Source organism: Amphiprion ocellaris, chromosome 8 (assembly GCF_022539595.1).
Source record: "Amphiprion ocellaris isolate individual 3 ecotype Okinawa chromosome 8, ASM2253959v1, whole genome shotgun sequence".
Lineage (NCBI taxonomy): Eukaryota > Metazoa > Chordata > Actinopteri > Pomacentridae > Amphiprion > Amphiprion ocellaris.
The window spans coordinates 22135304-22160089 of NC_072773.1; the positions used below are offsets into that span (position 1 = coordinate 22135304).

The 24786-nt window shown below is 39.3% G+C and overlaps 3 protein-coding genes across 5 annotated transcripts; all 3 read left to right on the forward strand.

Annotated features, from left to right (window-relative positions):
- The first annotated feature begins 30 nt into the window (after positions 1-30).
- apex2 (APEX nuclease (apurinic/apyrimidinic endonuclease) 2) lies at positions 31-4491 on the forward strand. The gene is made up of 6 exons (XM_023298688.3): positions 31-368; positions 488-571; positions 931-1111; positions 1284-1427; positions 1791-1860; positions 2184-4491. The coding sequence occupies exons 1-6, from the start codon at positions 254-256 to the stop codon at positions 3273-3275; spliced, it is 1686 nt and encodes a 561-aa protein (XP_023154456.1). The 5' UTR covers positions 31-253; the 3' UTR covers positions 3276-4491.
- A 1730-nt stretch (positions 4492-6221) lies between these two features.
- LOC111588332 (sodium-coupled neutral amino acid transporter 3-like) lies at positions 6222-19768 on the forward strand. Of its 2 annotated transcripts, none has more exons than XM_023298657.3 (16): positions 6222-6358; positions 10125-10229; positions 10382-10466; positions 10591-10706; positions 11793-11866; positions 12672-12764; positions 12898-12979; positions 13085-13167; positions 13363-13421; positions 13508-13645; positions 13865-13944; positions 14066-14166; positions 14326-14450; positions 17995-18139; positions 18257-18360; positions 18448-19768. In XM_023298657.3, the coding sequence occupies exons 2-16, from the start codon at positions 10189-10191 to the stop codon at positions 18550-18552; spliced, it is 1431 nt and encodes a 476-aa protein (XP_023154425.1). In that variant the 5' UTR covers positions 6222-6358; positions 10125-10188; the 3' UTR covers positions 18553-19768. The 2 variants fall into 2 exon arrangements, with proteins under 2 accessions (XP_023154425.1, XP_023154424.1); XM_023298656.3 differs by lacking the exon at positions 6222-6358 and adding an exon at positions 8229-8387.
- Positions 19769-19946: 178 nt separating this feature from the next.
- LOC111588329 (actin nucleation-promoting factor WAS) lies at positions 19947-24563 on the forward strand. Of its 2 annotated transcripts, none has more exons than XM_023298653.3 (11): positions 19947-20188; positions 21024-21164; positions 21325-21411; positions 21563-21659; positions 22535-22564; positions 22665-22700; positions 22809-23004; positions 23115-23293; positions 23415-23992; positions 24141-24252; positions 24347-24563. In XM_023298653.3, exons 1-11 carry the CDS (start codon positions 20087-20089, stop codon positions 24403-24405), a joined length of 1617 nt encoding a protein of 538 aa, XP_023154421.2. In that variant the 5' UTR covers positions 19947-20086; the 3' UTR covers positions 24406-24563. The 2 variants fall into 2 exon arrangements, with proteins under 2 accessions (XP_023154421.2, XP_023154422.2); XM_023298654.3 differs by having other exon boundaries at positions 20033-20181.
- Positions 24564-24786: the final 223 nt, after the last annotated feature.

Here is a 24786-nt window from a genome sequence, read left to right on the forward strand (position 1 = left end):
CGCGAAGGCACCATTACCCCCTCTAGCTTAGCAACGGGGCAATGCAACCATAGCAAGCGTCGACCTTATTTTTCGTATTTTGCAGGCATGGTCGGTGCTGTCTGCCCAGACATAAATATAAACATCAAATAACCGAATACAATATTTATAATTTAATAATACATTTAAAATATGAAAAATAACAAAAGACTACAACGGAAATACTTCCGTTTTACTTCCGCATGTGCGCATTGGCAGATTGAGAGTGTCCACAATGAAGGTTATTACCTGGAATATAAACGGTATCAGGACTTTCAGAAGCGGCATAAAAAGGGCCCTTGACTCACTAGATGCAGATATTATCTGTGTTCAGGAGACCAAAGTGACAAGTAAGTGACTAGCAGTGGCAGGTATGAAAACGCGGGAGTTTGGCATGGAGTTCCCCTCAGGCAGACGTCTGCCATGAAAATAATAAAATCAAAGTTAACCCTCGCTTTGTCTCTCACAGGAGACCTGCTGGATGAAAGGACTGCTATTGTTGACGGCTACAACTCCTATTTCAGCTACAGTCGAGGACGCAGCGGCTACTCAGGTTCATTTATTTTTTTTAAAGTTATTTTTTTGGCCTTTTTTTTATTAGATAGGCGCACTGAGAGAGAGACAGGGGAAGACATGCAGCAAAGGGCCGCGAGCGGGAATCGAACCCGGTCCAGCTGCGTCGGGGACCAGCCCCTGTACATGGGTCGCCTGCACAACGCGTTGAGCTATACGGGCGCCCATACTCAATTTCATTCAATTGTCATTGTGTGTCTGGTATTGTACTTACATTCAGTGGCACCCCATACTGAAATCAGTTATTATTAGTTAACAGAAGATCCTACTGCACTGCACTTGCTCTATGGCTGCTGCTGACTGACTATGCCAACTTATTCTCATCCCTGATGTGCACAGGGGTTGCCACTTACTGTAAGGACAGCGCCACTCCATTTGCTGCTGAGGAGGGTCTCACAGGTCTGCTGACCAACCATGAAGGTGCTGTTGGTTGCTACGGTGACCACACTGAGTTTTCAAGCGAGGAGCTGCAGCTTTTGGACAATGAAGGACGAGCCGTTATCACACAACACAAAGTCATGTAAGGGAAAATATTCTACACTGACTTTTCATCAGCAAAGCATGTTATTTGTGCTGTGTAGGGTGCTTATCTTTGTGTATTTGTATCTTTTCAGAAGAAAATGATCAACTATCTATGCATCTGGCAAAAAACATTCGTCTGACCTGTCTGTGCCTCTTTTTGACTTCCACAGGTGTCAGGACAAAGAGCAAACTCTTACTGTAATAAATGTATACTGTCCACGGGCTGACCCTGAAAAGCCGGAGCGAAAGCAGTTCAAACTACAGTTCTACAAGTTGCTTCAGTGTCGGGCTGAAGCTTTACTCAAAGATGGGAGGTGAGCGTTTCCAGACTGAAAATATGACTGCAGCTATGATGAGGCACAGGTGCAGCCTGCTTTCACCACAAATGGAACCATTCAAATTTTTAACGGAGCAGTCGTTTGCCAGTTGTTGTACACTGTTGTTTTTATTTTTTAAAAGCATAATTATGTAGGTGTTTATACATTCACTGAATCTTAAAGCAGGAGGCTATAGGAAAAAACATCTGTATTTGCTAAGACAAGTTCCAGATATAAAATAAGGCTAGCATAATTTTCCAGTTTGGTGATAAAATCCTCATTTTTGGACGATATATGTACCTCTCCCACTTTGAAATTGAGCTGTCTGAGTTAATTGTTTTGTTCTGTTCTGTTTTCCAGCCATGTGATTGTTTTAGGAGACGTAAATACATCTCATCGGCAAATAGACCACTGTGACCCCAGTGATGCTGTAAGTAAAAGGTTAAAGGAATAGTTCAACATCTTTTTTTATATCTTGTAGAAAGTCAGATTTGAGTTACAGAGATGTATACCAATGTCTTGACTGTACAGTAAATTTGAAGTTACAGCTGGTAGGTAGTTAGCTTAGCATTGAGATGGGAAACAGCTTGCCAAGCTTTGTCCAAAGTTACCAAATGTTTGATCAGAAGTAAAAAAGCAAAGATGCATGTTTCCCAAAATGTCTCCGTTATGCAAAGCAATAAAATAATAATACAAAAAATGATGGATATGTTCCTGTGTATGTATCCTAATAATGCATTTGTCATCACTTAGGATGATTTTGGTGAAAACCCTGGGAGGAAATGGCTGAATGGCTTCTTGCATAGCCTCACAGAAGAAGAGGACAGGGATGAGGAGGAACGTGATGAAGAATCTGAGGTAACAGATCCCGTCAACGGTGGAAAATTTGTGGATACTTTTCGCTATTTCCACCCATCTCGCACCAACGCTTTCACGTGCTGGTCAACTCTGACTGGAGCGCGGCAGACCAACTATGGCACACGCATTGACTACATATTTGCCAATTACCAGCTGGCCAAGGAGCAGTTTGTGGCAGCAGACATCATGCCAGAAGTGGAGGGGTCGGACCACTGCCCTGTGTGGGGGCAGTTGAGCTGCTCTCTCCTTCCCAGTTCCAAGCCTCCCCGCCTCTGTACTCGCTATCTGCCGGAGTTTGCTGGAAAACAGCAGAAACTCTCACACTTCCTCGTTAAAGTGGACCAAAAATCTATTGAATCTGAGCAGAAGAAAGATTTACCTGGATCTCAAGAAGAGGAGGAAAGGAGGGAGAATTTAAACCCACTGGGAGCTGGAAACAATGCCAGTAAAAAGCGGTTATTAACATCAGACACTGTCATCCCAAAGGGGAAAAAGACTAAGACTGCAAATACTTCTTCAAAGCCACAGGGCAATCTGCTTTCCTTTTTCAAACCCAAGCTCACAAATGTCAAGCATTGTGAAAAAGCAACAAGTGGGGATGAAGTTACCTCATCACACAGCGACCAAATATCGTCCTCCACTAAACAAGAGTCATCAGTCTCAGATGCCGTAGCTGCTGATACTGAACGAGTCTTCGACACCACAGCAGAAACTGACAAAAAGATGAAACATTTAACCCCTCAGCCTGCCGTCGGGCACTCAGAAGCCAAGAAAGGAGCAACATTAGGGTTTTGGAAGTCAGTGCTCCATGGACCACCCCCACCACCCTGCTGTAAAGGCCACGGGGAACCCTGTGTACTTCGTACTGTGAAAAAGGATGGACCAAACATGGGCAAACAGTTTTTTGTGTGTGCCCGTCCTCAGGGACACGCCTCCAACCCAGAGGCTCGGTGTAATTTCTTTGCGTGGGTCGACAAGGGGAAGTGACATGTTTACTGTACGGACCACAAGTTGTTCTCTCAGTAAAACCTCTAGTTCCAACAAGTGTTATGACAACATTATGCTTTCATCTGTTTTAAGTGTTCACTATTTGTTTTTTTTTTTTAGCTTAATAATAAAAGACAGTAGTTTTGTATTAATTTGAGTTTGATTTTATTTGTTCCTTAAGCTGAAACAATTAGGCAATAGAGTAATTATTCAACAGGAAAATGATCTGTTTTGATAATCAACTGTGACAATGATTTTACCCCAAAGTGATATATGTCTTCAGGTTGCAGCTTCTAAAATGCAGGAATTTGCAACTTTTCTGTGTTTTTTGTAATCAAAAAATGAATCACCTACAGTTTTGGGCAGTTCTTTATACAAGCTAAACTATCTGAAGACACTACCAAGGGTCCCGGCAAAGCCCACACTGTGAAAAAAATTTATTAAAATTAAATTAAAGTTAAATTACAGATTGTAGCAGATAGTTCAAATTTGCATGATAACATAAAAAACTAATTTGTTGTATTATAACATTTGACTATAAAGTTGCACAATGTTTTACTGTATTTAAATCATCAAAAATACTGTTATTTTTACAGATATTTTCCATTATTTGAAAGAAAAATTATGTATTTTAGAGACTGAAAAATGGTTAATAGTTATTTAAGGGTTATTTTGCTGATTTTCCTTGTTTTGTTAAATTACTGATCTAATCTAATGCCTAATGAAATCACACATACACTTAATGTTCACATCAAAAATATGCGTTATTACACATAGTAATTTGTTCTTTTACAGCGTGTAATCATAAAATTCCACAATATAACTGTATTTCAATCAGGTAAATGTATAATTTTACTGATATTTGTTTTTGATATAAATTATTTCATTGTTTTTAATGTATTTTTTTATGGCACCCTTGCTGCCTGATTTTTTTTTTTTTTTTTAATCGGTGTAGCATTTCCCCCCCCCCCCCCCCCTTTTTTTTTTGCCACATTACAGAATGAATGGTCAATTACGCAATTGCTGTTAGGTTAATCAGTGATGAAAACGGCTGTTAGTTGCGGTCTTACCTTTTCTCGTTCCGTAATATTGTACAAAGAGTGTGAAACTGGCCTGTTTACTTCGGAGAATGTTGAGTTAATGTGCCTCACGTCATGTGGCTTCTGATGGTCAAAATGCCAGATAGTTTGATAACAAACTGGATATTTAGTAATTACTTCTGGTTGCCGCCGTTGGTCATTGTTTTTGATGTAATTTACTGAGAAGACTTCCTTTTTTTAACCTTAGTATTTGCGTCCACTAGATGGCAATGTCAGTGAGCTGACAACACAAAGCTGAGAAGAAAAGAAAAGTAACTTTCCATAGCAACATGTTATATTGACAGTACCAGCTGCACAGCCACACCACAGACACTGTAATGTAGGTTAGTGTACAGACTGTCTCAATTATAATTCAGTTTTGCTGTAAGGGTTTAATGAAACCTCAAATCAACCTCATATTTTTTTATTATGTTTTTTTTCAAAGGCTGAATAATTAGAATGACATTTATCAAATTACAGACACTATAATAAAAAAGGGGTCAGAAATTTACAGCCTGAAATATAGAGCATGTCAGTGGTTTCATAATGCTACTAAAAATTTCATATCCCCATCATTATGCTTATGAGGGCAGGTATATACTTTGTGTACATGGTATTGCCAGATTTTTAAAAATCTTTTGGGATTTGTGTCAGGTTACTACTAAAAAATGTGATAGGTCTTGAGTGTTTTTTTTTTCACCAATATTTTTAACATTTACTGCTCGAAAAATATATAAAATCTCCAACTCATATTTGTTCTGTTGCTTTACAGCAAACCTTTGTGGGGATCTGTGCGTTCTCAACACCATACGGAGTTTAATCTGGCAGAAACCAACTGATAAAGATTGTTTCAGGTTGAAAATTCATGAAAAAATGTTACTGTTGTGGCCCAAATAACTGGATTAATAAAGGCTGAATTCCAAATAGATTTCTATAGTTAACTTTCATCAAATAATGAAGCCTTTTAAATGTATAGAAGTTGTTGTGTTAGAAAATATGAAAGAAAAAATAAGGACAATTTGATGAGAAGCTTATCCTGCATGCCTCACAGTATATTTCCTTGAAATCTTTGGTTGTGCATTCCAACAAAAATTATTAGTTAATTCAGAAAAAATCTAAATAGATTTGCGTTCATTTTTTGCATGATTAATACACACAGTTGTGTTCTTTGTGAGAATTTCTTTGAAACTTTTGTTCCATGAGTCCCACATTTAATTCTTTCTATCTTTCAAATATGTGAAATTTGACACTTTCTTTCGAGAGCCATCTTTAAAATGGAGTTTCTGCCAGATAAAACCGCCTGTGGCCTTGAGACTGCACAGATCTTATACAAGTTTGTTTTCCAGCAAGAACAGAAATATTGCTGGAACATCTTTAACACTTAATGAGCATTAGATGTTTAAAACTGGAAAGGAAAAAACCTTTTAAAGTGTTTTTTGTTCCTTATTTTTTGTTTTGGGTGCCGGTTTCTGACAAAACTCAATGAAATGTGCCAAACTATGCAAAACCCTGTAGACCAACAGCATATCTGTCTCCATATGCAAAATAATTGGTATGCAGCATTTTTAAGCAGCCCTTTGAAACCCTAACTTGCTCTATAAGTCCCAAGTGTAACTCCATGGCTGTAATTTGATAAATTAATCCCCTCTTGACTCTATCGATCCATCTTCCATCAGAACAGAAGGCCAAAAAAGAAGTCATTATGTTACTATGCACAACTGGATTATAGTATTTTATAATGTAGCAGAGGACCACGTGTGGCCTGGTCAGTCTGAAAGAACAGGGAGTGACTTGGCTTGTGACATGGCAGGAAATTTCTTTACGCGCGCAATCACTACCGCCCTCCTTCCCCCATTCTTTTTTTTTCTCTCCTCTGGCAGCTGCAGAGACCTTCATGACTGTAAAAAGCAGACTTTGGACGCAAACCCACCAACAAGTTTTAACTTCAATCCTGCTGCTTCTTCTGTCCACACTGAAGAAGTCCATCTGACTGTTACTGCAGAGGTGAGTAGAAGAACTGCATTCTGGCACTCTGCATGTGTTTCACTGTATGGGCTGCAGTACACCTCCTTTGCACATACCGGGGAAGAGAATGAAAGTAGTTGTTATCATTACCACTGCTGATGTGCTGGCAGTAGAAATAATATACACAGAATGTTGTATCCATTTTTATTTTTGCTGGGTTTCTCTTCAACTGAGGGTATATATATATATTCTCGTTTGCAGTGTGATGTGCTGGCAATACACAGCACAGAGGTTGGATTTTAAATGACTAACTGAAATGGGAGCTCATCTTGGCTACAAATGCTGGCATAGCTGCTGGAACAAAAATAACATGTTTGATGCATGGTTTTATCAAGACACGATGTCTCCTGATGAACTATATTTTACATGAGTTTGTAATGTTAGATGGTAGTTGCATTGGTGTTTCCAACTCACCACGTCCCTGGGGTTATTTAAGGTCACTGACGTAGTCATTATCTTTAAAATATTTATATACATCTTATCTATACAGGCCTTCATTCTGATATGTTACTCGCAAACTGTTCTCAATAACCAAGCCTTAACAAAAATATTGAAATATGGTAGTGATGTTTTGTTTTTCTTTAACTATGACTATAAAGATGACGGAAACATTCTTTAAAAGGTGTTCAAAAAAATGTGGCCACAAGAACTAGATATGATCTTTAGAGAACAGAAAGCTGCATGTTGTAGTACAGGATTTGTGTCAAAGTGAGATAAACGAATTGTGGGTGTTTCTTGGGTGTGCAAGCCAAGCTTATATCTCTGTTAAAATGAACTTTATCAGTCAACTGAAATGTCTCTGAGGAGTAGATGATATTTTGTTCTGATGAACTACTAAAGGACTGACCACGTGTGCTGCTCTCAGGACATATAATGTCCTATTTTATAATGTTACTCATATATATGGTGTCTGTCATATATATTTATGTATATGATGTAAAAATGGAAATGCCATCTTTGGACTGTCATTGACAAATCTTCAGTTTTCCTGAGATCCTACTGGGGACATTTAAAACATCCCATATTTTGTATCATGTGTGTTCATTTCCACTATTGCACATCAGTTCAGGTCTGGCTACTGGAATCACTTTAAATCACTGTGCCTTGAAATGTGTAAATAGTGTAGATTGACTTTTGAGTTCACATTTAGTGTTTCTATAGATATTAAAATTAGAAGTTTTTTGTTTATATTATTGTATAAACAATATAGTATATACTAACCTTTAATGTTAATCTTGTTACTAATCTGTCTTTTTTGTTGTATATAAGCTGCTGAATATTTGAGTTTCCTCCCAGATTAATAAAATATCTATCTATCTATCTATCTATCTATCTATCTATCTATCTATCTATCTGGTTTTGAATCTAGCACACACAATGTTTCCACTCTTAAGCACAATCACATGTGAGCAATCTTTAAAAAAAGCGCTTATCTCCTAAGCTAATTACCATCACTATGACTTCCAACAGGATGCAAACTGTCAGTGAGAATCCGCCCAGTGCTGAAACAAAGCCCACCCCAGCTGACATCCACTTGACCCCTCCTTTCTGCTTGCTTCGTCCATAATGACAGGGTTACTCTTTTGCATGAACGCCACAAGCCTTTTTATGATTGATGACCCTGTGGGATTAGCTGTAGTCTTGAAGTTCAGACTGTCACTGAAACCTACAGATAATTCATTGCCTTTGTATGGGGTCCAGTGCTGCCATGATTTCAGTGCAGACAGCTGGTGAGAGCATCCCCGCTGAGCCTTTTGCAGCACCGACACTACCTGTGGCTGGTTTAACAAAGGGTTAAGTCTGGGTGTTCCCATTTCCTGCTCGCTCTCGCTCTCTCCCAGCCCTCTAATCTCCCTCACTCTCTCCTCTCTTCACTACCAAGGAGCTTTGGAGAGCCTCCCAAGAACAAACCTATATATAAACATTGGTTGAGTGAAACTTGAATGAACTTGTACAAGGATTTGTTCTGTCTGTGTTCAGAGACGTAGCTTTCTGCTCAATCACCAGGGTAAGTTGCTGATAAAAATGCATGTGTGTGTGTCCTTTAGATGAGTCCTTGTTTCTAATGTTGAGGAAGAGAAGGGAAGGGCTTACTGTCAATAGTGTGCTGGTCTTGCGTCAGACGAGTGCCATGTGGTACGCTCTGCTGAATAGTAAAAAACTATTATCTCCTGTGTTTGACTTCAAATATTTTTTTGTTCATTCAAAAGACTGAACAGTTGGTAAAGAGAACAATGGTAGTTTGGTTGTATAAATGAATGGAAAGTAGTTTTTCTTTTTTTTTTAACCATTTTTCACTCTTTCCACTGTGTAGAAGCTGCTTTTATGGCCAGTGAAATATCTAACATTGCACAAGTTCTCAGGCAGCTAGGTTTGTCTAGTTTTTTCCACCTTCCAACTGTTAAAATGTAAGGCTTGAGACAGTAGTAAAATCTACGTTTTGTCAATATGAGACAAGGTAATAATCTATCAAAACTGTGAATGTTAAATTACAAACCATTCCTGACATTTAAACTATGCTTTGTTGGCTTTATGTTTTGGCTAGAGGCCATGGGAAAGTCGTCAGGTATGTAGCTAAAGAAAGTCACTCAAACCAAACTTGACCTGAGGCCAGTATGCAGGGAAAAGGCTACTCTGTATTTAGACTAAATAGCACCATTTACACAGGAACCCTTTGTTTATCTCCGTTGCCCACTGCTATCAAGCACCAAGCTGTATGGATTGTTGTGAGTCCACAGGCCTGTTCAGCACCGAGCGTAGGAACACAGAGAAATTCCAGTTTTGTGTGAAACTCTTAAGGAATGGCAAAATGTAGCACAACAGTGTCCTTAGGGGTTAGATGTGAAAATCCTGAGGGCAGTTTGACCCACAGACAAGGGAAGTATCCCATGACCCCGTGGCAGCAGCACAGACCTACGCTCATTCCCAAAGTGTGTCCATGCCAGCTTTGTGTGGCCTGTAGCAGATTAGAGCAACATAAGTCCTCTGACAACATTTGTTATATAAAGCCTTTCATGTCACATGAGCTTTAAATGGATTGACACCTCGAGTGAAAGTGTCCCATTTTCTGGAATTTAGTTTTGTGGACCAAAACAGTCATGCGGAATACTTTTAGGGAGTGAGCAGGAGTCCAAAATAAAGGAGAGTGAAAGGACTTTTTGCATTGCCGCAAGAAAAAGCAGCATTCTTGCTGGTCTTGGCAAGTGGGAAAAATTACAGTGGTGTGTCTCAGAGCTTTAAAAATAGGTCTGCCCTTTGAGAAACATTTCGTGTTTGTGTTGTATTAGCCATATTCAGTGTTTCTTGAATGCTGTGGCTCCTTCTTAAGTACTAGTTTACTGTTAACAGCGTAGTTCAGCACGTTTCCCATTCTGCAACTGTTACATCACTCAATATCATTTCATTGGTGAACATAGCCAACGCCTTACATCGTAAATATATCACAGTTTCCAGCTTCCTGAAAGACCCACTCTCAGATCTTGGCTCAACTTTAGCAAGTTAAGACAGATCAGAGAAAAGGTAATGCATGCAGAAGGAGCATAAAAGAGCTAAAGACACGTGGTGAGGTCAGCCTGCTGGTAGTTATTTCACAAATAAAGGAAAGTTGGCAAGATTGGTGCTTTTTCCATGTGGGAATGTTAAACGCTCTGTAAAAAAATTCCCAGCCGGCATGATAATTCCTGATTTTATAGTAGATTATTCTTAAGTGTATCATAAATTTAACACCTGTTTTGTCCACTTTCAGCCATTTAAAAGTTTAAAGAAGATTCTTTCCGTTCGGCAAAAGTAGATCAACCTCACCAACCAAAATGGAGCTTCAGAAGATAAACGGACACAGCAGGGATGATGGGTAATAATAACAATAAGCACATCATATCAGCTGTTGAAAGTCCAGCTCAAGAGATTAAAATGTTTTTAATCCATCATTCTACATTTCCTCCACCAAATATAAAAGCTAATTCCGTATCTTTATTGTACTTATTGATTATTCTTCCATTGCAGGTTTGATGGACTCGATGCTTTGGCAGAACATGAAGAGTTTCTCCCCCATAAAACTGGCGTAAAAAAAGAACTCCACTTCACAGATGTGAGTGCTTTTGCTCTGCCGTATGTTTGCTGCGGTAAAATGAAAATGCAGTTAATACTCCTCATGCCGTTCATGTGATTTATGGTTTTGAACTGAGTCACCCTCTGTCGTCCTCTTTTTGCAGTTCGAGGGAAAGACTTCATTTGGCATGTCCATCTTTAACCTCAGTAACGCCATAATGGGCAGCGGAATTCTGGGATTGGCTTATGCGATGTCCAACACTGGAATCATTCTTTTTCTGTGAGTGTTCCAGCCAAACACACAATCCCAACTTTGGCTAAACTGTGTGTCTTCTGCTGGTGTGTTTATGTACATCTCCACATATGTAGGTCATTGTATAGCTCGCTGCGTAGCATTTAAGTTGTCCCCTCTTGTGCAAAGGGAACAATAGAGTATATATTTCAGCCTCTTGTGATTTATATTTAGTATTTGGGTAAAGCCAAATGTGCACACTGCTAGAGGCTACAGAAATAGAGCAAGGCTGTGTGTCATGTGAGAGTTTGAATTCATGAATAGGAGACGGACAAGAGCAGTGCTGGTCCTCACTTTTTATGGCTTTTCTTAACAACTACTGCTTTTTAGCTTTTATGTTGAGTCGTTTTAGCTGTTTTCTGTATTTGTGTGCCTTTTATGATGAAATGTTATGTTGTGTCAATTGTTGCTCCGGGTGTTTGTGTTTCAACTCACTAACTGTAAAACTCTTTGTGCCTTTTGCCTGGATATCATAAATAATCATTATCATCATTTTAGACCAAAGCTGTGGGTGACAGTTCACCAGAATAAGCGTTAGATTAGAGTTTGTGGATGCAGATTCGATATGGTCAACAGAGGGTCCTTATAAGGTCAGGAGTTGGCCCACGTGAGTGTGTATCATCTGACTGTGTGTACTTGTGTTTGGACACGTATGTGTGGTGGCAGGAGGATGTCAGTGTTTCTGTGTGTTTACCTGTCTGTAGCACATACAGTGTTACACCTAGAGCTTAGTATAACCGCTACTGTACACGCCCTGATCTGTCAGAATGTACATTAGAGCTCATACACACGCAGCTTCTCTAAATCAGATTTGAGTGGTTAAATTTAGACCCCAGTGATCAGATCCAAGACACGCCTGCTTGGATCAGTCCTGCACTATGTGGCGGCTGGAGTCAGTTTCTCACAGCTAAACTCTCTTGTGTGGATGGGACAAAAAAATCAAATGCTTCAAGAATAATCATGACAATATCTTAATAAGCAGAATGATTGTCTAAAGGAGTTTCTAAAAAAATGTTTCTGTCATGTTGTAAGTGAGTTGCATTTCCAAACAGAGCGTGTTCTTTTGTGTTTCAGAATCCTGTTAGTCTTCATCGCTGTTCTGTCTGCATATTCAATTCATCTGCTGCTGAGAAGTGCTGGAGTTGTGGGTAAGAGAGAGATATGACTTAGGGTACACTGTAAAAAAAACCAATAACAAATCAACAACAAATCTGCAAATTTAAAAAAAAGATTTTGTTATTTTACTGATTTTTTCTGCATTATTAAAATATAGCAATATATCAACACAATTACAAAAAAGACAGTAAATTTACATGTCTAAACTTTTGAAAACTTGTAACTGTTAATGGGCATAACATTTCCATTTTAATTTCACAAATTACTTTTTATTTAATAGATGACACTGTTAAATTGAAATTTAATACTGTAAATATATTTCTAAAACTACATACAATTTGCCATAAGTACCAAGAAAAAATATTGGTTCTTTAATTTACACAAATTTTGTTTGCTAGCTGAGAGATGCTTTGCATAAAGGTTTTCACAATAAAAATGTTGAATGAATGTGTTATCATATGAATCACATGTATATGTTATATATATCCATAAAAATTGCTAATCTATCAAAATACAGCTTTTGTCATCATATCAAGGATACAAATAAATACATAATATAGGCAATTTCACAGTTTTTCCACATGTATATATCCTTTACTAAACACCAAAAAGCCAAAGAATTATACATAATCTCTCAGGATTAAGGCTGTAAAATTAATCCTAATTATGGAAAACGTATTTAATGAGATGGTTATTTTCTTTTTCTTTTTTTTTTTTTTTACAGTATTTTGGGCACCTCAGCTGCTGATTATACTTTTGTTTAAGTTTATTTCAGCCACAGAGTCATTTATATACCTGAACAAATTGCATAGAATAATAATATTTGTGTGTATTCAGGCATCCGGGCGTATGAACAACTTGGGAATCGGGCTTTCGGCCCTCCAGGGAAAATGCTGGCTGCCTGCATCATTACGGTCCACAATATTGGAGGTAATGGGATGCCATTTCTTCCCTTTGATTTCATGTCTGATATCTGTCTTTAAAAGTTTTTGTATTCAGTTAGATAAGATTAAACAAACATAGCTAAGCAACACAAGTTAAGCTTGTTTTCATTCATCTTTAGCAATGTCCAGCTATCTCTTCATCGTAAAATCTGAGCTCCCACTGGTTATTCAAGCTTTCCTCGGTAAACATGAAAACACGGGGTGAGTGTCAAAATGATTCTTAGGTGTAGATTCACGCATAGTAGTTTCATTTTTTTTGTTTGATGGTATACTGATTTTACATCTGTTTGTCTGGCTGTTTTGTAGAGAGTGGTTCTTGAATGGAAACTACTTGATCATCATAGTTAGTGCTCTCATCATCCTCCCTCTAGCACTCATGAAACAACTTGGTATGTTTTGCATTCCGTTGTCACGTTTTCCTTTCTCATTATTCCTCATATTCTCCCATCACGTCTCCACTGTGATTTTCTGTTGTATACAATTTCATATCTTGCACTACAGTTACAATATCATCACTTCAACACCCTGTCTACTGTCTGCAATAAGTAATAACTGTACAACGTGTTGCTATTACTGAAATCCAGGTTACCTTGGCTATACAAGTGGCTTCTCTCTGTCCTGCATGGTGTTTTTCCTCATTTCGGTGAGTCAACAAAGATAAAAACAATACAACCAACTGTTCTTCCATTGAATATTTACCTTGATTAAACTATTCCTGTGCCTCCTCAGGTTATATACAAGAAATTCAACATCCCTTGTCCGCTGGATGATGAACATGATAACATAACTCATATTGCTGACCACTTCCACGAACATAACAGCACAGATGACTTCTGTGAGGCCAAGATGTTTACCATCAACCCTCAGGTGAGAGAATAAAACGTTTTCACATCACCTGTGTCTACTTTATTGAATCGTTGTGTGTGTTTTTATTTCATGGTGAGTCCAGCAGATTCACCGCCACATATTCTGCACTGGAGTGTGTTAAGTCAACAGCACCAAGGCGTGTTAAGTCAACAGCAGTGGCAGGAATAAAACCGTAAATCATGTGTAAGCTATTGACCTTTGCTGTGTTTTGTCTTTCAGACAGCGTACACCATTCCCATCCTGGCTTTCGCCTTTGTTTGCCATCCAGAGGTGCTACCAATCTACACTGAGCTGCGAGAGTAAGCCAAAATGTTGTAATCTCTTTCACAAAATATGAATGCGGTTGTTTTACTGGCACACACAGGATTGTGCTAAATGTTGTTTAAACTAAGGGGATTTTTCTGCTCCACTTTACCGTAGTGCCACCAAGAAACGCATGCAGAACGTTGCCAACATCTCCATAATGGCCATGTTTGTCATGTACCTACTGACTGCTCTGTTCGGTTACCTCACCTTTTTCGGTAAGGCTTAGGGAGAGTCAAAGATCACTTTGTCCTGATGTTGTGACATTTCAAATGAATGACTTACTTGTACGCAGACCCCATATGCATTTTGCAGTGTTTTGAATGAGAGAGTACACTATGCCATATATGTCATCGGCCGTCTGCTCCTGTGTTTAGGTGCTGTGGAGTCCGAGCTGCTCCACACCTACAGTCGCGTGGACCCGCTGGATGTCCTGGTTCTCTGTGTCCGTCTGGCTGTGCTGGTGGCTGTAACTCTGACTGTCCCTGTGGTTCTCTTCCCAGTAAGGAAACAAGTTACTGTATATCAGAAACAAGACCAATAACTCCTCTAGTAATTGTATTATGGATTACATTAAATTGTCTATAGACAGAAAATGCATCAATCATAGGTTAATTGTTAAAAAATATTTGGTGTGTTGGTCAGGCAAACAAGACGGTTGAATCTTGAGCTCTCTAAATTTGTAATGGATTTGTTGTATGGACCAATCGATTAATCAGGAAATTCTAAAAATGAAATGTAGCTACAGCCCTAAGAGAATATTTAAATCTTAGTGTTTAAAACATATATAAAAACTGACATCCAAGGATATATAAAAATATACTAGATATAAATATTGATAACGCGTGTTAAAGAACCTTATCACACTATAGTGAAACCTGCTAACAACAGCAGTGACAAAGTTCTCCACAAAAAAAGGTCCAACCCAAGTAAAAGACTTTAAAAGATAAAATGTATTTATGTGTGTGATGTCCCCTGTGAGAGTGGGCCCAGTCTTGAGCCAGGAGGAACTCCACATTTGCATGAACATTTGCTTTTTCTTATGAGGATATTCGTTTGGATAGACTTAAGACCGAATTATTAATTTTGGCACATTTTTTACTCAGGGTGGTTATGTTTGAATACTACCACATGTTCCTGTTAGACATGCATAACAATTCTAAAATCTGTTCCTTTGCTTCCTAATCACTGTTACCCAGGCAGATCTCATACTCACAATCTTCATATCACAGAGCCAAAACACTGCTTATGTAGACTCTGCACCAAATAAATCCTTCTGCCGAATGATGACTGTCTCAGAGAGTGAAACCCTTCATCCCAGCTGTTGCTGTTTCAGTAGTGTGTCGACTGTGAGGAGCTATTTTAATGGTCAGACTCAGCTTTTCAAGATAACAGAAAAAGATTAAAAACATACACATTAGAAGAACACACAGCAGATCCTTCACAGGCCAAATTAAAGAAACAGTTTGACATTTTGGGAATTACGTTCATTCAGTTGAGAGTTCAATTAAAAGATCTAAGTCACTCTCGTGTCCCGACATGTTTGTCTACATGCGAAGCTAAAGCCAAGAGACAGTTAAGTTCAGCAACCACAGAGAACAACAACAAGCCTAGCTCTGTTCAAAAGTTAGAAGATCAGTCTAACAACATGTGTAAACCTCTTTAATTGACACTTTTTCTTTGGGTTTTTAATCCATGCAAAAATTACAGGAGGACGAAGTACTCGGATCTTTTGCCAGTGCAACAGTGTAGAAATACTCTTTCACAAATAAACGCCATGAATTGCATTTTTATTTACAGAAGTACAAAGATATCAGAATCAAAATACTAGTATGCTTTCTTCTGAATGGAGAATCAATAAAGTTTATTTTTAATCATTTATGTAACTTCTGTTTATAACATGTTATCATTATTTGTCATTAGATTTGTCATTAGACAACCAATGTCATTTTTATTCATGTATAGTGTTTATTTAGTATAAATTATACTAAATGTATTTAATTGTTATGTAATTATAATTAAAATGAGAACAAATGTATACCAAATTTATTAGAATAATAATTAATCCAGACAATGTAGTGAAAAAAAAGCAGAATATTTGCCTCTACACCAGGGCTATTCAATTAAAAATTCACTGGGGCCGGATTTTCAGACTAAGAACATGAGCTGGGCCGGATGTTTTTAGCAGACACTGAGCAAAGTTAACCATTTAAAATAAACACAAACAGATAACAAACACACTGGATGTTTATAAACGTATTGCCACATCCAAAAGGACATAAACACAATAGAAGAGCAGTACTTAAACTAAACCTGTGCTGAAATACTGCTTCTTTAAATTTTACATTTCAAACACACAACTTCAACACATTTTGATAGGTAAATATAAGCACATGTTAAGGTGCATATGAACATAAAAACTAAGTGCCGATTAGAAACACCATCTTTTGTTTTGGTCACATCTCAAAGTGCATTAAAAAGTAACTTGGATAACAGTAACTTTTCAGAACTTGAGACATTTTTCTTCTTTTGAAATAATAAAAAACAGAGTTTGTCCCTGTCCATATTTGGTCTCATCTGAGACAGTCACATCTTCAGTGCATATAATCAAAAAAATAAACAGTAGGCACAGTGATAGTTACTATCCCTTTGAAATGAAATAAAGCTGACATCAAAGTGCATAATAAAGTGCAACTAAGTGAAATAACTGTCAAAACAAAATGTATTTCTTAAATATTAAACTTATAATAAGTGAACAGAAAATAGTCACATAAATACATAAAACTACCTTTAGTGTCTGCTACAGCACGCTGCTTTGTTGCACTTACCATGTCTCGAAGACATCTGTGGCGAGAATGTTTGACGTGTCAGACCTGTTTGATAGCAGATGTCACACTCGTCTTAACTTTATCGTCCGTTAAAACTTCATCCACGACAGCCAACATGCAGTCCTTCACAGTTTCTGAGTCTGTGAACAGCCTCTTTTTCGTGGCCCTTTCATGGGCTGTGCAGGTCTGTTTCATTGTAGTACAGCTCCGGTTGTAAGATGCAGTCAAACTCTGAATTATAGCCGCTCTCTCAACGCAGCATGTTTTTCAATGTGGTGTCTTCGGACATGATAATCTTTCAGCGCTGCAAAGCACTCGTTGCAGAGTAAACACATTGGTTTGGCGTTCGGACTTGGTAGTAAATAAATAAATACTTGTCAGTCCACGCAGGATTAAACCGACGGTTTTCCTCGCCGATTTGTCATTTCAGGATAGAAAAAGACATGATGCTATTTTCGCCTGTATAGAACTGCTAATGTTAACTTTTCAAACACGTCTCCTCAACGCAATGCATTGTGGGTTAGTTGCTAGGTTACGGCAAGTGTTGCATTCAATGTTCGCAATAATGTTGGAATTTTTGTAAGAACTTGTCGTCTCGAGGGTTGCTTTCGGGCCGCATGTGGCCCGCGGGCCGCTAGTTGAATAGGGCTGCTTTAGATGGTTGGAAAGGGGTCATTGGGGGGTGGGCCAGTTGTGAGGGGTCCGCGGGCCGGATGTGGCCCGCGGGCCGCCAATTGAATAGGCCCACTCTACACTGTAGTAAAGTACAAAATAGCAGAAAATGGCAATACTTAAATAAAGTACAAGTACTGAAACTCAGAATTGTACCTGAATACCCAGAGTAAATGTACTTAATCACTTTCCACCCCTGGCAAGAATGACTGTGGTTTTATAAGAGGTTCTGCTTCTGACTCTTGGCTGAAACCTTCAAGTATGTTGAACTACAAAGTTTTACACCACAAAGTTTCAAAGCAGGTATTTTGCCTTTAGCAAGTCAGAAATTCCCTGTTAAAATGTCAGCTAGTTGATGCATGTAGGACTTTATTTAACAGGGGGCTTTAAAAAACAGCTTCTGTAACACTTCAATCTCACCTGTAGTGAGGGGACAAGACCAGCCTTTACTTTTACAGATTTTTGGGTATCAGTGTTGACGCTTGGTATCTTATTTGTAACAAAAATACATGACATTCTTCCTCTTTCCTTCCTGCATGTGTGCAGATTCGCAGGGCCTTGCTTCAGATCTTGTTCCCTGACAAACCTTTCCACTGGGCCCGACACATCGCCATTGCATTTTGTCTCATCTTCCTGGTCAACCTACTAGTAATATTTGTGCCCTCTATCCGTGACATCTTCGGCCTAATTGGTAAGTTTGCACAGAGTGAATCTTCTGGGCTATGATGTGAACTGTATCTCCTGTGAACTGTGTAATGACAAACTGCTTTCAACCTAAATAAACTAATATCTTTCACATCATCTGCAGGAGCCACATCCGCCCCAAGCCTAATTTTCATCCTACCTGGAATCTTCTACGTCCGGATTGTTCCTGAAGACCAAGAGCCTATGAAGTCAAGACCTAAGATTCAGGTACAGATCAGCTCCTTTACCTATCAAATGTTTTTCTTGGTAATTTAAACGTCATGTGTTCTTGATATAGATGTTGTTTTCTTGCAGGCCGCGTGCTTCGCTGCATTGGGATTCATTTTCATGATCATGAGTTTGTCATTTATTATCACTGACTGGGTGACTGGAGAGTCCCGAAGTGGAGGTGGGCACTAGCTGCCATGACTGAAAAGAGGTACTACAAGCAGAATGTGAACCAAAACTCTCCCTCTTATTAAATTACCCCGATCTGCAAAGTCCTCATCCTAAAGCCGAACAGGAAAGTTTGGCTACACAAGGCGGAGAATATGTGAAGGACCTTCACCTACTTAAAAAAAAAGGAAATATTTCAACATGTGATGGGGCAGAAAAACATCATCCTGTAACGGAGGAGAGAACACAGATGTATGAAAATACAAAGTAATGTGTTCATACTGAATCAAACCTGTTTGGGGGTCATGTGCAGCAAAAGGATGAATGGGAACATTGTGACTAAAATGGAAATCCCATTTTAGAGTATGGATGTGTACAGTTCCACGGAATAGCTCAGTCACTGCCGACATCCTTCTACTCTACTTCCCTACATCTCAGATTATACACGACCTTAATTTGACAGAGTTGTGAGGCAATCCTTTCCTTTTCCCAGGTGTTTGTTTTTGATCAAACAAAACCACACATTTCAGTTTGTTCCTTCGTCAGTTGCAGTTTGAAAACTGTCAAATTTGCCACTGCAGTGTTGCTCAAATTTCCCTAAAACTTGACAGACTCAGTTAAATGTGAGCAGCAGTCGTACATAAACAATTTCATTCAATCGAAATACAATTTTCTGTGACTCTTACCTGGAATTTAACTAATGTGCTTAATGTGAAGTAATCTTGTTGTTTTTGACACGTAACATGAGTGTTGTAAAGGTGATCCTCTTCAGAGCTGAGTCTGAGCTGCCCACCAGTCCAACAAATATGGTGCAATTAGTGGGATTTTGCTGCTGTTCATGAAGGTTAACCACACAATTACTGACAATCATGTGTGAGTAAACACACACACAGAGGTGGTTTGTACAATGCAAAGTTTTTATGTGAGCCTGAACATCCGTAGCTGCAAACCAAAGACTATATTTATTGTGTCGCATTAAGAGAGAGTGTAACACACTATTTTTTTTACCATGTTCGGCAAAAAGCCAATTCAAAATTGTGCATTAAAACATCAGCAGTGTTAGAAATGCTGTGTTTGTTTCAGCCGTCCCAGAAACTATTCTGTATGTTGAATAATATTAAGTTAAAATGAATGGAGTCTCTTTTTTGTCTTTAAAATTTGACTACATAAAACTTTGTTATTCATCTTGTACATTTTTAAATTAATTTGAATGTTGTCAATAAAAGGTATTTCATTTGTACGTGTTTTGTGTTGCTTTTTAATTCAGATAAGAAGTTGTAAAATAAATGTACTCACAGCAGGAGATGAGATGAGTTGCCTCCTGAAAATGGAAGTAACACATTCGTTTGTGCTCGGCATCTGAGTGAAAGAAGAAAAGTGGGGGTTAGAGAAGTGTGGTTGTCTGTTTCCTGCTTTGAGTTGGTGTGTGCACAGAACAGAACAGAGAAGAGAAACTTCCTTGACTGTAGAGCTGACTTCTGACAGAGTGGCGAGGACGCTTTTTCAAATGCTCAATGCATTTTAATTTAAGATAACCTGAGAGGTTTATCAGAGGACCATGAGCCGAGGATCTAAAAGTAAAACGGACAGCATACCGAGCTCTCTGCTGAGCCTTCAGGAGAATGAGAAGCTGGAGGAGCTGCTGGGCAGAAGGTGTGCTGTAAGTTCTGAGCTGACCTGACCCTAACCCATGTTCTGCTTCATCTGTCTTCACTTGTGTCAGTTGTGACAAGAGATTTTCTCTAAAACTGAAAGGACAATGTATACATGACAGCACAGGATGTACTGACTGCTCCATAAAACTAAGTTCAGTTTCCCTCAAAGAATTCTCTCTCTTGCCCTTAAACTGTAAATGTGCACAGTTAAGAGTTAAATGAGTTGAGGACCGTTACTTCCTATATTTATCTCTGCTAACATCAGTGTAGAAGCTGCATCCTTTTCTCTACTGCTTTTTGTTAGTTTCTTATTTCATTTAACCTATTTTACTCCATTAGAAAACCAGTATTTTCTTTTTTAAAAAAAATATCTTCTTCGAGCAAATCTAACGTATGTCGATATAAATGCAGTTTAAAATACTAGCTGACATTAGGTCATCAAAAAAGGAGGTAGCAGTAACAGGAAATGGTGGCTGAACCATTTCTTCCTCTGCTGTCAGAATTAGACACTCTAGTTGGTTTACTCTTAGAGTAGAGCAGAAGTTGCTTTGTTCCTGACTCTCCTCTGGCTGCTGAGGTAAACATTCTGTAGATGTAGCTGACTGGTATAACAGCAAAACACTAGACTGCCACAGGCTGCTGATTTCAATCATTTAGACATTTGCTGTTGGGAATAAAGAGCATCACAAGACTTTAGGAGCTTATCTGAGTAAATGAAAGCAATGAGGAAGTTAATCTTCCCCGTGAAACTGCAAATTTACATGTGAACTGTAATAAAGTGCTCTCAAGTGTCCTATCAGAGCTGAACTGTTTCCACTGTCTGTTTTGTCTGTGTTTTAGTCCATGGCCACTGCAGTGGCTCAGTTGTTCATGGCTCTGCCTCACAGTCCATCCATGTGGAGCCTGCAGCACACTGGAGTGGTTTGCTTCGTCAAAGACAACCCTCAGCGCTCCTACTTCATCCGGATGTTTGATTTGAAGGTAACCTCCCAGATAATGTACTAATCCACGTATCAACCCCCTTTTAGACGATGATCTAATTACTGAGAATGTGTTGTCTATTTGAAAACCATTAAACTGTGACTCAAACATTACGTGAGTAATACTGAGAGACTGAGCTATGAATGATGTTTTTCCACAGGCAGGAAGACTGGTTTGGGAGCAGGAGCTTTACAACCAGATTGTTTATTCGTCACCACAGCCGTTCTTTCATACCTTCCATGCAGATGTAAGCACACCCTTATTTGACCCCTGCAGCCACTTCTAGCTGTGATGCAAGAGTTTCTGTCAAAATTATCATTGTAGGTCACAAATCGTCATCAAGTGCTATTGAAGAGACGCCTGTCTTTGATCTTTGGTGCACTTGTTGCACAATGTAGGACTGTCAAGTGGGGCTGAACTTCTCAGAGCAACGGGAAGCAGAGGCCTTCCAAAATGCTGTCGAGGAGAAAATCAACCAGAGAAACAACCGTCAAGGTCAGTGAGGCCACAGCCTCTGCTTTGATGAATATTTTTAGAGTTGGACAGCAAGAATAACATTTTTGAAAATTATAGTGCATAATTGCAGTATCTTTCTGTGTAGGCTATGTTCTTGTCTATTATTTGGACTGTGGAAAACATTGTGGAAGAAAGTTTAAATCAGCTTGAATAAGGCAGATTTCTGCTAAAGTCTTTGTCTTTAAGTAGACCACTGCAGACATTGTATTCTCATGATATTCTTTGAAAATCTTAAAATTCCTGACAGACTGATTTAATATTATTGAAAAATAATGTCTTTAAACATATATGACACAGTCACTTACTGATTTTAAGGAGCCTGGAGTGGAATGCAACTAAGCACTTTTACTTACGTGTTGTACTTCTACTTAAGTATTTCCATATTGTGCTACTTTGTGCTTCTATTCCACTGTATTTTAGACTCAAATATTCAGTTTTGTACTCCACTTCATTTATTCAAAATATTTAGTTAGTAGTTATTTTGTAATCAAATTATTAATATAAAACATACATCAAATAATAAATTGAGCTCCATTACTATAGGTTAAGCTATCTGACAGTGTATAAAGTTACTAAAATAAGCTCCAGCATGATGCACATATCAATGGATCATAATTATAATCTAATAATATAAAATATAGGATGCTGAAAGTGGTCATAAAGAGTATTTTTACTTTAGGTGCTTCACGCATATGTTGATGCTTATTTTGCACTTTTTAAAAAAGTAGTAAGTAGTAGTTTTGCACTGCAATATTGCTACTTTTACTCAAGCAAAGGTTCTAAATACCACTGACTTTAGCTGTGTAAATGTGTTCTGGTGATGCAAAATGGTTTCTCCCTCTCCCTATTTGCAGAAAAGAAACAGCGCCCTCTGCCGACTAATGGTGAGAAAGCACTAGGTTTAAGAACTGTGGTTTTCTATTTTTAAACGGGTCGCAAACTATGAGGTTAAATGTATATTTTTCTCTTTTCCTGTCACTGCAGACAGAAGTTCCCTGCCTCCGCTCCCACCAGAAAAAGGTGCTTCACCTCATCATGTCCCTGCTGTAATTTGATGCTGATGGTGTATTAAGTTCAATAATACCAACATATCAACCGATATATGCTCTGTAATTCCTCTAAAAACAGGATCTGGAGGCCCTGGTTCTTTCCACATGGCCACAGTGGATATCCAGAACCCAGATATCCAGTCTTCACGCTATCGCTCGATGCCTTCACCTGCTGCTACCTCAGTTCTGTCTGGCAAAGGAAAAAAGGACAAAAAGAACAAGAAAAAGGGCCCCAAACTCTCCAAAGCAGATATAGGAGCACCCAGTGGGTTTAAGTGAGTGTATAAGTCAGTGAATGTATTTCTATGATGTCAACTAGCAAAGTGTGGTTGTTATTTACAGAATATGTTTACAGAATAGCATTACATTCTTTCCTTCCTCTCAGACATGTCTCTCATGTCGGCTGGGACCCCACCAACCTTGACCCCGACCTGTTGAAGCTTCTCTCTCAAGCTGGCATCGGAGAGGCTGACATGAAGGATGAACACACCTCCCAGCTCATCTACAACGTCATCGAGCAGTCAGGAGGCATGGAGGCGGTCAAAAGGGAGGTGAACAGAGGAGGTCAGAGTCACGCTGCGTTACTTTTAATCTATTTATTAGTCCGGCTGGTCCACACAGGCTGATGTCATGGTGTAAAGCCTGGACTGAGTTGTAATGTTCATCTTGTTGTGTTGCATCACAGCTGCTGGACCTCCACCACCTCCACCTGGCAGACAGGGACCCCTGCCTCCTCTGCCGGGCTCTGCTCCAACCCCTCCACCCCCACGAGGCCGCTCTGGCCCCCTGCCTCCCATCCCCGGCCAATCACAGCGAGGACCCCCGCCCCACCAGCCTCCTCCAGCACGTGGAGGCGTGCCACCCCCACCTCCATCAAGCCGAGGCGGCCCTCCACCACCGCCGCCACCGGCACACTCATCACCTTCTCATTTCTCTTCACCACCATCCTCCAGACCTTCTCATGGCTCACCCTCCATGTCCTCCCACAACCTGCCTCCTCCTCCTCCGCCAAGCCAACAGCGCTCTACGGGTTTCCCACCTCCTCCTGTCCCATCTACACCCAGCAGAGGAGGAGGAGGAGGAGGAGGAGGCCCGCCACCTCCGCCTCCTCCTCCACCACCTCCTCCTGCTCAAACAGCTTTCCCACCTCCTCCTCCTCCTGTCTCTGGTGGACCTCCACCACCTCCTCCACCATCCGTTGGAGGAGGAGACAGCAGAGGAGCTTTGCTCGATCAGATCCGACTGGGGAAGAAGCTCAGAAATGTAAAGCAACTTGTTTTTTCTCAAGAGTGTAATTATTCTAAATGCAAAGTTTTTGATTCACATGCTGTCATGTGTCATAATTAAAAGTGTGTTTGGACATTTTTAGGAGATAATAAACATTGTCTTCCTTTTCTGATGTGTCTTGCAGGTGACAGACACTCCTGATTCAGCTCCACCTACACCATCAGAGTCAGGCGAGGGCATCGTTGGTGCTCTCATGATGGTTATGCAGAAGCGGAGCAAAGTCATCCATTCGTCTGGTAAATATCAGAATACCAGTAACGTCTTTTCACATGTGATACATGAGCTGAACCATCAGGGTGATAAAACCATTATATTTGTTCTCTCTTTCAGGTGAAAGCGAAGATGAAGGCGGTGATGATGATGATGATGACGATGAATGGGATGACTGATGTGTTTGCGTATTTGTGGTTTTTAGTTTTAACCTCTGAGCTGGAACACTGTTCCATGTGAAGATCTGTTACATGTTCAATATGTGCAAACTTGAGTCTTATAAGTGAGAAAGTGTATAGGCAATTAAGTAAATAAACAAGAATTTCAATATACAAAACTGGAAAGAACAAATTTATGAGAAATCTGAGATGTTTTTATAGATCTTCCAACATTTCCAGTGGAGGGTTCTTTTGCAAAACAACACATAGCAGTGTGTTACTCATTGTGAAGGTGAATGGTGGCTCTGACTGGAAAATACCTTGTTCGTTGTCCTTCCTTTAAAAAGAGTAATTTAAAAAAATCTGTAAATGTAGCTTATGACTGAACATCAACAAACAATA